We start from the raw sequence: 17,484 nt of genomic DNA on the forward strand, positions 1-17,484 counted from the left end.
CACCTCAGTTGAGATGGTGGTGACAAACCACTCCTTCTCTACTGCTTTTCAATGCAAGAGATCTTGCACAAAGTATAGCAATAAAGTGACATAAAGCTGAACTTTATCAACCAAGACTTCATACTACAAGTAAAATCTCAAGGTAGCACCCATTGTATCAGAAGCAACACAGGAGAAACTGGAGATGAAATGAAAAAAAAAACAACAACCAAAAAGCCTTGGAATTACTCCGTTGCCTTAGTAGAATGGTCACTATACTACAAATGGGATGCTTGCCATTTTCCACAAACATGAAGCCTTCCCACCACTCAGCTCTGCCTGAACTGAGCAAAAAGTTAAGTAAGCATTCTTGATTTACCTTTTTAGAGAAACGGATCCAACCTAAATAGTCTCCTGTCCACTGGGTGGGGTTTTGCCAAAAGGGAGACAAATGTCTCAATCCCAAGATTTCCTGCAAGTGTTAACTTGCACTGACATTCTTTCAGCCCTCTAATCCATGCTGCCCTCTCCAAGCAGTCACTTCCTCTTCCCAGGAAGCTAAATGAGAGGAAGCTCGGGGTAAATTGAATGCCAGCATTCCCATCCCAGCCAGGCACTTGAATCCAGCTCTGGAAACGTATGGCCTTAATATATCCTTGTCACATGCTATGAGCCAAGCTCTACATCAAGAGGTCATTTTAATGCTAGTGCAGAGCCTGATTTCTACCCAGAAAAAGTGGAACGTGTGGAACCAGCTCCTGCAGCTCCAAGCTGCTGCTGTGGTTGAAACAGAGACAAGGGCCATGATCATGTCTGGTCACCACCAGCTCACGAGGTCTCAGCACCAGATAAATAACACTGCAAGAAACAGAGAGCTGAGTGGCTGCCATCAGAAATGGAAACACAGCCCCGGGGGAACTACAGTTAAATAGGCAGCTTGGGAATAGTCATGGCTGAAGACACATAAAAGCCCCTCAGAAGTTAGTCCTGAATGTGGATAATAATTAGCTTGAGACATCTTAGTCTCAGGTCAATGATTAATATTTTTAATGCCTGAAAATGCCCTAAGCCACTTGCATTTGAAGCTCTAGATATGCTTCATGTTCAGAGATTAAAAAGTGAGACTGATCCACTTCCAGCCTGACCTACTGCAAAGGGAAAATGAAACTGATTTTGCATCAGAATGTACTGCCTATACTTACAAAATGCACACATCAACAGTATATCAATATATTCATGAGTAAGAATATTGCAACAGTTAGAAGGTTTGCCCCAGAACAACATAAAAGATATTTTCAAAGATACAAGAGAAAACACAGGATGTTGCAAGCCAAGCTCTTTTGCTGTCTTAGATAAGCAAACATGGCTTGAGGAAGATTCCTTGCTGCCTTTGCTGCCAGAGCCTCCTAAATAAATAAAAATGCACAATCATTATTGACTACTGCATGGAGGACTTCAACAAAAATCTGATTAAAGATGCAGTTAGATATAGCTATTTTTTCATCTCTTCAGATAATCACAGGGTTTTGGTTTTTTTTTTGCTTTGGTTGGGCATTTGTTTGTTTGTTTGTTTCTTAGTCTCTTGCTACTACTCTTTCCAAATATCTGGACTAAAAGATCACCTGTTTTTAAAGGATGGTTTCACCACATCATGCTTCCAAAATGGCCTCAGTAACTTCCACTGTGCTAATTATTTAATAAAATTAGAAGCTACAGTTTAAACATGTTCCATGTAAGCACAGGAAGGAAAATGAAAAGAAACCACTAGTCTTCCTTTACACTCTTGAACTCCTAATAATTAACAGAAGAGATTTTGGTACAGACATGAAACTTTTGCCCAGTTGCAACTTCACAGCTCCAAGCACACTTATGCCTCCCTCAGGGAATAACAGACTCTGAGGTCGAGAGAAACACAAGCATTTAAATACACTTTTTGCCTAAATCCAGAGATATCTTCAAACCCCTAAGTATCTGCAACTGGGCAAATGCATGCAAACACCATTCCTGTTTGCTTAAAAAAGGTAGAGAAGAAACCCAAAACATAACAGAATGCCAAACACTCTGGACCAGTAAAACACACAAGTTACAGCTGGCTGGCAGTGTTTTGTGCTGCCCACAAAACCCAGCTCTGCAAACAAACTCTAAAAGGCAGCAAAGCCAGAGCTGAGGAGCCCCTCCAGGCACACTCCCAAAGCCCACACCAACACATGCACACTGAATAATACTGAAATAAAGAGCGTGGATGTGACCTGTGTGTCATTTCCAGTCACTACCTTCTGCACGTGCAGTCCCACATTAGCCCAAGAACTCCATCCAAATTCCACTAACACCAGAGTCTTCACCTATCACCCACCCTACTGCTCCCAGGCCCTTGAGAAGGCTACAAATTCACTCCTGTCCAGAGAAGTTTCAGAATGAAAGATTACCGTCAGCACGAAGATTCCCAAGTGTTTCAAAAGAAGAAAAGAAACCAACTTGATGATGACAGAGCTAAAAGCAAACCAAAATGATGCATTAAATTCCTCTTGGTCCACAGGGCCCACCCTCACCTGTTTTGGATTATGAACTCTTCAGGACAGAGAATCACCACCTTCTTATATTTTATAAAAGAGTGCCACGCACCTCTATGGGGCTACATAAATTATCTGTTCCGTGGAACAAGGTCCTGGCTTTGCTGGGGAAAGGGCCTTGCTTCCTATGAGGGTGAACCAGATGCTGTGGAACTTGGTGGAAAAAATCCACCATCAACTGAAAATGGGCTCTGGATCAAGGACATGTAATAACTTCATATTATGCATTCCCCTCACAGAATAAATAAGAAAAACAATTTAGAGAGCAAGGCCCACATGGATCTTTTACATAAATAGTATGTAACACAAGAGCAGGGCAATCCATGTTTGTTTAGGATTACCTGTTACTGAACTGCAGATCTGAGAGCTCTACAGAGAAAACCATGCCATTATTTACTTATTTCTTGCTAAATTATTAGTAGCTCCCAGTGGTTTTGAAAAATCCTCATTAGATGATGGTAGGTTTTCCCTCATCTGAAACAGTACTACAACTTAGAAATATTAGAAGAGAGTATGATAAAGTCTTCAGACTCTTAAAAATGACACTACCAAAAGACATTTATCTACTTTTCACTTGAATTCAGGACCAGAGGAAGGTCTGGTCCTGATATTCTTCACCTGATATTCCCTGCCGTAAATATGCAGGGAGAAATATCACCTGAATTTCACCAAGAGCTGGGGCTCATTCTGTAACTCCACAGCATGCATTGCATGTTCTTTTTTCTGCTAAAATGCACAGTGAAATAATGCATTTTGACATTTAAATTGTTATTAAACTCTGCAAGTTGAAAGTTGGTGGGAACAGTTCACACCCACTGAGATTCTGCTTGATTATGAAAATCCAAGTAATGCTGCTTTCTCACATGTTTGAAGACCAGCAGAAGACCGCTTAGCACCAAACTCTTGTATTAACTTTCTTTAAAAGCCTTTCTGCAGCTTAACAATGCAGGCTGAGCCTCTGCCAACCCCCCCAGGCACAGCCTCCTCTCTCCTCCCGCTTGGTCTGCATGCCTTGACATACAGAATCACCTTCCTGAATTTTTGCCTTGTCGTTTGCTATTTCAGCATTCCTAGGAAAGCTTCTTCCACCTCACATGCTGCTTCCAGCCAACAGCCAACCTCAACACATTGAGGGCAGCCCATCAGAACACATCAAACACGACATTATTTGTGCAAATAACACCCTCATGTTCTAGGTGTGGCCTTTCAAGGATGCACTTCTCCCTCCCTGCTCCACTCAAAATCCTGCCAATAATGTCCTGAAGCCTCATTATCTGAACTGCCTCAGAAAAATGTCTTTGCTGCAGCTTTGAGCCCGTACTAAGCTTCTGGAAGGGTCCTGCTGTCTTAGTTTGCAATGTGTTTCTAATGCCACAAATCACTTTCTTCCTCACTGCACCAACCTGAAACACGTGAAACGAGTCTTCATTTTACCTCCACATACTCTGCCTTACTCATTTCACATGAGAGAGGAAAAACTTCACTCTGATTAAAGGAAATTGCACAGACAGAGACGGTGAGTAAGCTATGAGCAACCGTCCAGAGATTTCTTCCAACAAAAGAGAACTCAAAGGAGATAGTTTCCATCTGGTTTTATTAGCTGTAGCATTGTGTGTATGTGCTCAGAAACTTCAGAAATCTACACTGTGGAGTTGCTGATATTTTAAGAAGAACGGCAGTTAAAATGAAGCAGCTTTAAGCTATTGCAGGACCCACATTGCGGTGCTGATATTAATTATGCACAAATAGGACAAGATCTAAATGCCAGGATTGCCACTGTATCATCAGTGTGGGTAAAGAGTGCACTCTTTGACACACTTGAAGTTTAGCATATTTGCATTCCCATTGGATTCGACACAGTATTTTCTGCTATTACACTGGTGACTACATAATTGTAAGGCACATCATATCTACAGGAAATAATCAAGTACCCAATACATATAAGTCACTAAAGAAGAACTATTTTATCCACACCTTTAAGAATTACGAGCAGATTTATCTGAGAGAGAGAAAACACTGTGGCAAAATGAATAAAGTGTAGAATATAGCATAGGCTACTATGGCTTAGCTTTGTTTCAGCAAGTAAAAAATATCAAATTATTTTGATAAAATCCTAAGGAGGCACTATTGACACATTCTCCTCTGTGCACACTAATATCAGACAGTTAAGCAGCACATTTGGAAAAACAACTCTCACTGTCAGTTAAGAGCAACACAAATCTGAAAACCCAAACATTCTGGCAGCATATATACTCCTCCTCACCAGCCTTTATCAAGGCATCCCACAGTCACGTGCAGGGTAAAGCAACCTTTCACACCTTCCTTTCTGGAGCAACCACTTAAAATTATAACAAAATGCAGCAAATTACTTCAATGGACTTAAAATTATAGCAAAATACAGCAAATTACTCCAATGCACAAGGAGTGTGAAGGCATTTCAGCACACAGCAAAGTTTGCACTGTCTTCTCTGTATTAAAGACAAAACAGCTCATCATTTTTATTAGCCTGCAACATGCAGATTTTCATTAAAATAACTAATAAATAATGTTCTTCACACAATTCTTGAAAAAAAACCCAAACAAAACGACCAAAAAACGCCATGCTGCTTTGTAAAAATAATTTGCAAGCCATTACTCTTAACCATGTTTCTCTTTGTAGTTTAGTTGCTGCAGGACTCCTTTTTCCAGTCCCTTCGTGCCTCCTGTCCAACCACAAACTTTGTTGAATCATTTTGTGGATTGTGCATTTCTTTCTTAAAAGCCCACTGCATTTCTCAACCAAATATTTATGCTTTCAACAATATCACACTAAGTTGCAAGTCAGTATTTTAATAACAGGATGCAGCATTTATCCACAGACAATATCCTTAAGATCACCTCACAACACCTTCTGGGTTAACAGTTAAGCATAACAAATGTTCATCATGCATATTTTAACATTTTCGGTTAAAGAATTGAATGGTGAATTTGTTTTTGTGCATGGATGACAGGAACATACACCAAAGAACCTGTTTCCCATCTCATTCCATGCACGGCTGGTAGCAAGGAGACTCTTTAAATTACAAAATTTTTAAAAATTTGATCCATATGGTGGAAACTGCACATGGAGTTTAATTAGTTGATCACATGAATGAATAATTGGTATCTCTTTATTTTTCCTCTAGTCAGGCGCTGTTATAGAATTGAAATATCTTTCTTACCTTCTGAAAAAAGTCTTCCCCACTTTTCCCTTTGCCCTCTGCAGCAGCTGTAAAACAAAAGTGGGATCTGGTTACTAAACACACAGGAGACAATTTGCAGGCTTACATATAGAAATTCTCAGTGAGCACAAGCTACTGTAAAATAACAACTCTGGGTATTTTTTCTCATGCAATAAACATGTGTCAACAGCTGAGTAATACCCAGATTAACCTTTTGCAAGTCACTTGCCAAGGACAGAGTCTGAGCCCTTCGTATTTGGGTACTCTAACACACTGATAGATATTTTAGTTACAAAATACACATGGTCTAAGTGTAACAATTTAGTCACACGGCATACTTTGCCCTGCAATTCTACCAACAGCAGGATCAAAAGAAAGCCAGGAGACCACAAGATTTTCTGTATCAAGTATCACATTATTCAGTGATCTCAAGACTTGGATTATCCCCCACTTCTATTTAAACCCATAACTGCAAGTTTAGTTAATGCAAATTATCACACTTAAAATAATATAACTGTTTGCACACAACTTATGCTGTAGTTGATCTGTGTTGAACTAGCAACCAGTTCAAAACACAGTACCTCAAACTGATGAAGAGGATCATTTCCTTTTCCCTGGAGAAAGGGATGCCTTCAAAAAGAACTCCAAGGGTGGAAAAAGTTTCCTGAATGGTACAGGATTACTGAAGCAACTCTGTATTTCTCATGAACTAAACAGACCCCTCGAGCTCACCCCATCACCCTGGCTTCAAAGCTATGATTCAACTACTTAGTTCTGCCCCCCTCCTCCAATTACACAACCAATTCCCAACTCTTAAGGAACTATTAGCTCAGCTAATGCAATGTGATAGCAAAACGCAAGTGAGCAGGTACAGGCTGGAGGCATTTCTCTCTACCCCAGAGAAAGAAGTGCCACTACATTTGAAATAAGCTTCTCAAAACCTCACTAACACCACTTAAATACCACAGAGAAGAGCTCACTAGCAAGTTTTATCTAATACAGTTCAGAAGTTCATTATTCAACTCCAGGGCAGCCAGAACAGAGGCAGCACATGAAGCCTGTCAAGCATTCATCTTGCTGCAGAGCAATTCCAGACTCCCCAGCTCCACAAGTCTGAGGAAAAAAAGCCCTCCCCACCTTCATAACCCATAGGTGCCTGCATGAGTTGAGCAAACTCGTTCTTGTTTCAACAGAACAAGGTTTTCTGGAAGTAGAGAAAACAACTGGGGAAGGTTTGTTTTCCAGATTTACAAGCTACTGATACGAGCAGAAAAAGACAACTCCCTTGAAGCAGCCCCTTGAGAGGTGCACGTTACTTGACACGTTTTCCATTAACTCAGGAATAGATAGGAAATGCTTCTGAGAAGTGAGGAGCAGCACCACTCTATTTCAAGTGGAACATGGGACCAACATGCTTTTAATCAGAGGGTACACGAGATAAATTGGAGATGAGAACGTGACAGATGTGTGGCTGAAGCTGCAGTTTTGAGAAGAGACAGATTTTGTTCCAGCTGCAAATGCATAATTTCCAAACTGAATACAAACAAGAGATGGCTTAAGATAATAGCAGTGATGCTCTGCAGGGCATTAAGTAGAATGCTGACAAAGGGGATTCCAAGCTTTTTATTGTAGGTTTATTTTTAATATGAATCATTCTGGTGACCTGATTTACAGCTTGGCCCCACCAACAACGGATGGCACAACAGACAGAACCCAAAAAGCACGGACAAAGTGGGAAAGAAGAGGGAATGAAAACATCCCAAAATGGGTTCACAGGGAAAAAAACCCACAACAGCAGAGACAATAGGAAAGTTGGAGCAAATGGCGCTTTATAAAAACCTTTAGTTAGTAACTAGTAGGTTTAGTTGTTCCAACAAATTACAAAGATAGGGTCTTTCATTAGAGCTTTTCAGCTCTAAGGTCTGTACCTTAGAACAGTTCTTCACATGTTAAGGGATACTTCAATCTGTTGGAAGTTTGTCACTTCATGTCCAAGATGCAGCACTATTTAATACAGGAAGAGGTATGCCTCTGATCATACCTCATTTTTCTAGATTAAGGTGATCTAGTCATTATCATCTCCATTATGCATTGAATTTATAAGGGAAAGATGTTTAGAATTGTGGTTTAAAATATTTTTTTTACACTTAGAGTGATATATTTCACTATATTTAAAAAAAGATGCCTAAACCCCTGAAGACAAAGTACATTAATCAATGTATTATGCTTCTTTTGAGGTTAGCTATTTTCCAGCTATTGTCTCCCTTTTCCCTCCCTCCTCATGTGATACAACTCTTTGTACCAATTATGTTCTTTTTCATTTTACTTCCTTAATTTCCTCTGGTTTTTATGAGGAGCGATTACAGTTAAAGAAATTTAAATTCTATCAGTAGTTTATGAATTTTGTGATGCTATCCACCATTACCTACATTTGCATGTATGTTAACTCCCAAACTAAGCACTACTCCCAAACTATGTTTAAGAAAGCTTCCAACATGTGTCTGAAATGTTTACGATTCACGTGAAATTATCCTGAAGCCTTTCTGCTCTCTAAAGTAGGTAAAGGAAGTCTCGAAAATTCTGAAAAGAGTAGGAATAGCCAAAACTGAGGGCAAATTTATCCATTTCTCTTATAATGGAAAAGCTAAACAGATTTTGTTACAGCAAGACAAACCCAGCATCTTTTGCAGGGAAATGAGCAAGAGAAGCATTCCAGAGTGATGAAAGTTATGCAGAAGCCATTAAAATGCAAATCATTTACAGTGTTCTCTGCAAGCAGATGCAATTTAGTAAGGCATTGAGGTTTACCTCAAATCAGATAAACTGAGATAAAAGCAAACTTGAATTTGTGTTTAGGGAAAAAAATCTCCTAGGTCATCACATGCCAAGATCATATTTTCTAAACAATTCTTGAGAGTATTAACCCTGACTCTCAAAATAAACTTCAGCTTTGAAATACCATATCAAGAAGCTCACGATATTTACATCTGACAATGCGCTCCGGCAAATTACTCTTGTAATCTTAATAATAATAATTAGATTTTCAACTCAGGCTTCATTTAGAAAAGCAGGAAGTTTTCAAGTTACCAAACACCTCAGACAACAAGTGTAGGAATGTGCCAAAACGCTACAAACAAGCCTTTTGTGTGAGGCTGAGGGGGCCAGCAGCGCTGTACCTGAGCTGCGTGGAAGGTACAATAGAGCCCATCTCTACTAAATTTGCAAAAAGCTTTCAGATTTTAATGAACAACGTTTCACATTTTCTGAAATTACTGAATTTAAAATACCACACCAGTAACAAACAACATAAAGAAGTGACATTATTGCCTGGCACGTGCCACAGGAGACCGCTCCACCCTTCTGCCAGTGGGTCCCTGTCCCCACAGCAGATTTGAGAGAAATCATAAACCAAATGCTAATTAATCCAGCTGTACCTGACTTCTCACTGGCAAACTGCTCCATTTCTGCCAACTCAGGAAACACTGTTTTCTTAGAAAACAGTATTTACTTTATGGTACTGAATAATCACTTAACCAACCTCCAAAAACTAGGATTACTTTTACACAGGGTGGCTACATGGGTTTCAGAAATACAGATGAAACCTACGTAAATGTGCATAACAAGCATTTTATATTTTAAGCTATACTTTGTTTATTATAATTTCTTCCATACCATGAAATATTTCATATTAGATTTTTGCTTTTCAAGACATATTGGATTGCTGAGGTTCCATCCAATACAAATACGAAACAGTTGAAACAGGTGTTAACTGTTATGGTACCCAAGAAGTGCACCATTTGTCTACTCAATCACCAAATCATAAAAAGGCCCAATTGTAATTTCTAGGTTCACATGGAAAAAATGAATTTGAGCTTTCACTTCAAATGTTATTTCAGTTATTAAAGAAGTTATTACAATACAGGTCATATTTTACAGGAAGGGAACCCAAGAAACACTGATTAAGTCAAGTCTTTAAATGAATTACCGTAACTTTGCTGATCTCACACATCAGATTCGTGTCTTATTTTCCAAACTCTTGAAGTTACCAAAAACCCAGGGTAACTGAATGTGACCGAGTTGGTGACTTTGCCTTTACATTGATTAGTGTCAGAACTTCCTCCTCTGACTGCATTCAAAGACTATATTTTTAAGAGAACAAATAAGCATGTTCTGCTCTTCAAGGTCGCAACTATGATGAAAAAAAAAAAAAATCATTCCTTGCATCACTCTTTAACATGACAGATAACTAGATATTATTTTCATTGTATCAAGACAAATCAACTCAGCAGGATTTCAAGAAGCTGTAGAATAATACAGGTAAGAAGGTAAGTGCTCAATTCTCCTTTACCTTTCCTATCCATTGCATGAGAAAGATTTCATAACATTTATGTCAAGAGTATCCTCATGTTATTTAGGTTTGATTTTTTTCTCAAACTGCCATGGAAACATGCTAGCTACATACCAGTATTGATTTTTATTTACTCCTAATTTTTTACATGGAATGGACAGTTATTTATTGAAAGCCTAAGCTATTTCTCCAAAGTTACCAAGCTGCTGTCATACACAAAGAAACCCAACCAACAACTTCTTTCATTGAACCAGAAACCACCTGATAAAGAGATTGTGTCTTCCTGTGCACCAAGTCAGACACTAACCCACACATGCTCTGAAAGCTTGCTTATATCAAGCCAAGATAAAGAATTCCACCCCCATGACCACAGAGTTAAGCCAAATTGCTGAAATATGCCTTTAGGAATAAAAAGATAGAGCGTACATTGTTAAAGAAAAAAAAATCTGACCTTAAATTGAATTTGCTAAAATCCAAACAAAACCATTTTCCATTTTTCTTGTAATTGCAAAGCCAGTCTCACTTGCAGTTTTCAGCTTAGGAACTAAGAAGTCTCAGAGACAACTCAACTAAAATATACAGTCTGACAAGAGAAGTAACAAGGCTTAAACAAGCAAGAAATCTGCATGAAAAATCTAAATATTTGAAACTGTTAACTGGCTTTTCAATAAGGTTATGGATTCTTTTGACTTTATTAACTATAATAAAGTAATGAAAAGCCCTGTTACAGATAGCAATCTCACTATTTCAGAGTCTTATCTGGCTTCATGGAGTTTTCCAGAGTTGATGAATGAAAATAAGACATTCAAATGTTCTTAAACATATATACAGAGCAATCTTCAGGTTTTGAGGATGCTCACTACAGACAGGTCAGAGCCAACTGATGGTACCAGCAAAGGAGACTGAGCAAAGGGAGAAAAGCTCCAAAACTCTTGAAAAATTACTGGAACATTCAACAAAAGAGAAAAAAGCAAACTATACCTGCCCAGACAGCATGCTGACAAAAAAGTAATGACAAAGTCAGGACCTGCATGGTATCTGAAATATTACAGAAACTACCCACAATCTACATAGTTTGTGACAAAAGGACTCTTGGACTGAGGGTGAAAGTGTCACCTTTTATTAAGAAGTCAGATAAAAAATTTCAGAAGTCCAAACAAAACCATCCATGCTACAAACTTAAAATGTTTATAAGGGAGCATTCTTCCTCTGTTAGAGCAGCCAAGGAAGAACTGGAAGAATTTCAGCATGCTCGGTAAATGACAATAAGTAGCCTGTCAAATATCTGGACAGTTTTGGGTGGGTTCCAGGGTATCTATCTCCTCCTGTTAGCAGGAACTCAGTACACAACTGCTGAGCTCTCCACAGAGAGGCCAGCTGTGCTCCAGCATCTGACAGACCGAACCAGTGCTGGGAACAAAGCAGGCTGAGCCTGGGCTGCTTCTTCCCTGCTGCTGAAATACAGGGTCAATGAGCCCCCTTGGCCATCCAGGGTCCATGGGCTCTTTCTGGACCCTCTGCCAGCTGGAGGAGGCTCGCTGGATCAAGGCTGGCATCATCAGAATGTGACTGTAAACACAGACAGGTGAGGCATCCATCATCTTCATTCTCCCCTTCATATTAGTCATATTCACTTGGAAGAATATTAACTTTTCAACTCCCCTGAATTCTATATTAAAATTAAATCGTTGATATTAAAATTAAGATTGTTGGCAAATAACTAAAACCAGCTCTACAACCAGAACTGAGGAAGCTTCACCCATCATTTGTGATGAATAAAGGGAACAGCAACACAGAGAAAAAGAAAAAGCTTAAAATAAACTACACTTGCTTCCACTAGCTCTGCATGCATTGCCAAGAAAGAATGCAAGAAAAAAAACAACACACGTACTCTGAGGACCAAAAGGACATTGATTTTCAATAAATATTCCTCGAGATTTCCTCACAGTATTTGTAGGGACTTGACAGATTTAGTGACTGAAAGCTAAGGGGAAAAACAATTAGAAAGGGGGGAAAAAAAGGAAAAAATAATTGGGTTATACAGAAAGCAACTTGCCTTGTCCATTCCACCATCAATATTTTTCAGGTTGCATAACTACAAAACTCTACCTAAAACCAATAATTGAATACATAACAACTGCAAATTTAAGATATCTAACAGATTTTTCTAATTTTGCAAAACAAATTTATCCCTAGGGAAAAAGCTGTCTTGCCAAGACTCTGCATAGAAGTAAGTCAGCTTGTTTATTTATTTTTAGAGACAAGTCACAGCTTGAAGGCAGGCTGTGAAGCTGGGGTTGCTCTGGGAGCTCCTTTTTCCTTGGTGGAAATCTCTCCTTTCAGAGGCACACATGGGTGCAGCTCATCCCCAGGAGCATGGAGCACTGCCTGGCACGGGATTGAGGAGTTAATGAGGAAAATGAAGAGACTGCTCTGCTTCCTGCCAGCCACTCCAGAACAACGCCAGGGAAACTGAGTAGCTGTCAGCACTGTACTACCTGATTACAGCTGCTCTACTGGCTGCCACTTGTTCACTGTTAGAGCCACAAATGCTCCATCACCTCTCTAACTGTATAAGAGACCCCTGGAAGTCTCCTACATCACCCTTCAGATGCACTCAAGGACTTCTGCTGGTTCCTTGAGAAGATATGCCAGCCGATGCTTCCAAACAGATTTTCAAAGCCCTGCTGAAGCCTTCATTCCCATGACTGACAGAGTCCAATGACCCTGCCCCTGGGATCAGCAGAGGGCTTCTTGGAAGTGCTTAACTAACAAAATTCAACTGAAGTCAAAAAGAAAAACAAAATCAAACAAAGCACAAGTTCACTTAGGACTCCCTGAAAGTGTAAGGAGTCTCAAATGAACACAAGTTTTCCATTTCAAGTTTGTAACCACTTTAATGGTACTGTGAAAGGAGAATATCCAAGCAAACAGTGTACCCAGCTGCCAGGTTGTAGGAAAGAAGATAAGTCTTTCTTCCTTGGAATTCTCATGGATTTTCCATCAAATAATTCCATTATCCTCATATTTTAAATTACAAGCTACATTTTTCTTCCATTTTAATCAATGGATGAAGATGGCTTTTTGACACCTAAATAACAGCCAAGTTGAACACCCTATTAATAGGTCCTCTTAAGACAGAAAATTCCCATCTGTGCTACTGATAATCAATTTTTTACGAGTGAGCCTATCAAAAAGTGAATTATGAGACAGCTTTGTTAAGATCCATTGCTATGAGCATGAGTGAAACCTGATTGAAACCTTACATTAAGTACATTCAAGCACCATAGCTCCCCCAGTTCTGAGAAAAACATCTTGGAAATACTAATGGAGGCAGTAATAAAAAGGGAAGAGAACAATTCTATGACTTTCATGTTTATAAAACATTTTTGCTGCCTACATATACAAAAATAAAGCATCTGTGACCTCGGTCTTCCTTTGCTCTTTGCCAAGCAGCTCCCCGAGAGATGCAAAGTGGAATCAGTCACATCCAAAAAGCATCACCTACGCTGAGACGTGTAAAGGAAAGGTGATGTGGTTTAGCTTCTATTATTTTCATCAAGGAGTTAGTTCATTGCCTCCCTACCTTCAAACAGGCCTTCCAGCATTTCAGTTTTCCAGGAAATTTGGAACTCTGTAGCCAAAACGATAGGCTGGCCAGAAAAAAAAATCACATTGTATTAATTTGTTCCAAATCCTTTGTAGTGAAAAACTGAGAGCAGCAGTGTGCAGCCAGCCATGAGAGGTCTCTGCCACTTCAAACACAGCTTAGATGTTATCAATTCCCTCGACCTGTTACCCAAAGAGAGGCACTTTTGGAGGAGACAGCTGGAGATGGGCAGCTCTAGCAGCTGCAGGAAATCTCACCAAGCCACCATACCACACCATACTGCTGTTACAAAACACTTCTCTGCATAGCAATACAAATCATGAATATTTACGCCAGCAACTCACTTGTCCACTACTCCAGGCTTCCTCTCTGACACAAGGGAAGGGGCCACAACACTGTGACAGGATGAAGCCATTCCAGCCCTTCTTCCACCTTGCCTGCCTCAGTTGACACCCCCATTATCATTAGTGCATGAGCTGCCACGCACATAACCTGCACTAAATATGGGGGCTGTGCTTCCTAGGAAAATATTTAAAATAAAAATACGGAAGACAAGGACCCAGGGTCTAGCATTTTGCCCTTTCCCTCCAGTGTGGCCACTGTAAACACTGCAGAAGGGATAGGACAGTTGAGTGAGCTGCCCCTGTGCTGTCACACATCTGGAAATGGGCCAAAGCATTCACGGGAGGGCAGGAGAAATAAGACATGTAAAGCTTGGCATTTTTATAAAAAGCTCTGCAATGGGATGCCTTGAGTCTCTGGATGAGACAGCTCAAAAAAAAAGCCTTTGAGTGCCTCAGGAGGCAGAACTTCCCTTGCTGCCAGTGCCTGACAGATCCAACTCTGCCCCAAGGCACAGTATCCATTTAACAGGACTCGCTGTTTACAGGAGGAAAGAAAATCATAATATCAGCAGTGCCCCGGGGGCTGACAGAGGATACCTGCCAAATACAAAAGCTCTGCTCTCAGCAGATTGATGGCTGGGGATATTCTCTCTATTTGTTTAGCATTCAACTTTCCCTCAGTGCACAACCACTCTTCTTGTCAGGTACTAGTACAGATGCTGCATGATTCATTGCATGGGAGGGGAGAATGCAGCAAGGCTGTAAAAAAAAAATAGAAACGAAAACCCTACAGATTTGGATAAAAATGCACACAATATTTTTCTGATGGTCCTGCTTGTTATGAGTCATTCACAGATGTGCAGTTAAAGGAGAGAGGCCAAGATTAAGTCAAAGACAAAGCTTTATACAGGAAACCAGTTTAAGTCTGTTGCAATGCAAGTTAAACACTGAGCTCCAAGGCCTTTTCCAACAGTAAGGAGACACTGCCTGTATCTGGGCCCATTATGCTGAACAAGATTCTGGAATACATTTGACAATGACAAAAACCTCCCATTATTTGGAATTACAAAGTCTCCTGCTTTTCTAAAATTCAACCAACCCCACACTCTCCAGCTTCCTGGATGAAATTGGAATATTTGGAGAACAAGAGTTGCATTTTTCTGTCCAAACCCGACTTGCTCTTAATTTCTGTCTCTATCAGAAGAAAAAAAACCCAACAGCCTCAGTTTTCAAATGACACATGCTGTGAACCCTTTTCTAGGCATCTGCTCTCCTGTTCCTGCACATCCATACAGCTGGTAACACTTGCAAATCCACACACCCATGCTGCTTGGCATCTCCTTTTCCCTCAACCTGAGAATTCTGAATGCCTGCTGTCTTCTATTTCACATTCATAAGTTTCAAAATACACTGATCGCCTTAGATGTAAATTCTTCCCCAGATAAAAATCCAATTCAGGCTTCTTGCTATATTTTAATTCCAGATTCTAAGGTACGTTGCAATAGAGGAATTCTAGCAGAGGGCTGTTCAGTTTAGAACAGTCAATTTCCACTTCAGGGTAAAATTGAGAGTCACTCTAGCACACTAAATTTGTAATATGTTAGACTACTGTCAGTACTACTGAATCAGTGCCCACTTGACATCAGCTGCTACCCTGAGTATTTGCAAAAAGTAAATTGGATTTTTTTTGCATCTTTTACTCCCTGTAACTTAAAAAAAAAAAAACAAACAGTTTAAATATATGTACAGAAAAATGTAAACCCACTTAAACACTTCATGAGAAGGAGAACTGAGCTATAAACCAGCATTAAGTAGCAAAGGACAAAAAATCAAAAAAGAAAAGCATAAGATAAACAAATGTAAGTAAGTGCAGGCATAAGCACTGGGGCAATGCACTGATGCATTCAGTTAATTAGGAAAAAAAAAAAGACAAAGGTAAAAATCACACACAACCCCATTTTCAGGAATACATTCTATGTCTCAATTCATAGCTTTAAAGCCAGGAAAAAAGGGTGCCAGTTTATTCTTGGATACCATCATAATCCACATCACATTTGAGGAAGGCAAGTTCATCAGCCTGATCCAAGAACCAAACCACTTTGTTCAGGTAACATCACTGAGGAAATTGCAAAGCAGATTTGTAAAGAGAGAGTGGGATGGATCCCCCCAAAGGGTGGAAGCAGACAAAGTAAATCCACCCATCCCTCCAGTCTAGAGCTGTGCATCACCACAACAAAATGTGCACCAACTTGGCACCCATTTTTTAACATGCACTTGCTAGGCAAGAAATCCAAATTCTGTATCAGCACAAAAATACAGTGATATAAGTTACTTTGCCAAACTCAAGTTTACTCACAATACCAAGATCTTTCTGCTTTTAAAGAAACTAAGGAAATGAAGTAATTGTTTAGGTAAGAAGATCAAAGCTCAACAGAAATCTAGACCCTTCTGGTCAAGGTGAAAAAGTTTTATTTTCACAGCTGGTTTTATATCCACATTTTCATCATCTACATGAATTTTTCCTATGAACAGTTCTCATATTAAAAAACACAACTGCTATATACAGCTGCCATAGCACTGAATTATTCCATTTATGTGCATGCATGTAAACAAAAACATACACATTCACAGTGGATCAAGAATGTCAAGCTGTATAATTAGGATTTCTAGACACAGTTTACAGTAAGATAAAAGCCTGCACTGGTTTACATTACACTGGTAAAATGTGGCCAGAAGCTCAGCATCCATACCAGCTCCAATCATGCCACATCAGGAGATGTGGACTGCATAAGGTGTTAAGAATAATTCATCAGCTTTTAATTTAGAATTGTGGACTGTTTGGCAAAAAAGAGGACAGCCACCCTAAGACAAGCAAGAGCATTCTGATTTTAGGGTGTTAAAGAAAAATAAATTAAACCAATTATGCTAGTTTTAATCTCCAAAGTGAAATTACTCCACTTGGGAAATCCCACCTGCTTTTTCACTGAGGCAGCACTACAGATATAAAGAGCTCTGGACTGAGACTTAGCAGATGTATGTATCCAGAAAAACACTGCTCTAAGCTGGCACCAGGAGAAAGCCCCTTCTGGACAAAAATATTCAACTCCACAGGAAATTCTACACTGCTACTGGTTGCATTTCTTTTTATTACCAACGAGTTTTTCAAACTAAATCATCTTCTAGGAAAAGTTTGCAGAATGGTAGCAAATCCTTGTGACATTCAGATAGACAATAATTACATTCTTTCCCCATCTATTTCTCGTTAATTTTCATTGACAACTACAGAAAGCCTGCAACAGTTTTCACTACAGTGGAAGAGGAGCTGAACAGATGAGGATGAACACTGCTGATACTGTATTTAGTTTGCTATATACTCCTCCAGAAAACCTGAGCATTCTTGCCAAACCATGGGTAAGGTGGCATAGACCAGTGG

At 39.6% G+C, this 17,484-nt stretch overlaps 1 protein-coding gene across 2 annotated transcripts in view; it reads right to left on the minus strand.

Annotated features, from left to right (window-relative positions):
• BICC1 (BicC family RNA binding protein 1) overlaps window positions 1-17,484 on the minus strand; it is an 89,700-nt gene that overhangs the window by 50,523 nt on the left and 21,693 nt on the right. For both annotated transcript variants that reach the window (XM_038140274.1, XM_038140275.1), the window contains exon 2: window positions 5,750-5,796. In XM_038140274.1, coding sequence (XP_037996202.1) covers window positions 5,750-5,796 — 47 coding nt within the window. The remainder of the gene's footprint in view (window positions 1-5,749; window positions 5,797-17,484) is intronic.

The sequence above is a fragment of the Motacilla alba genome, chromosome 6 (assembly GCF_015832195.1).
Source record: "Motacilla alba alba isolate MOTALB_02 chromosome 6, Motacilla_alba_V1.0_pri, whole genome shotgun sequence".
Lineage (NCBI taxonomy): Eukaryota > Metazoa > Chordata > Aves > Passeriformes > Motacillidae > Motacilla > Motacilla alba.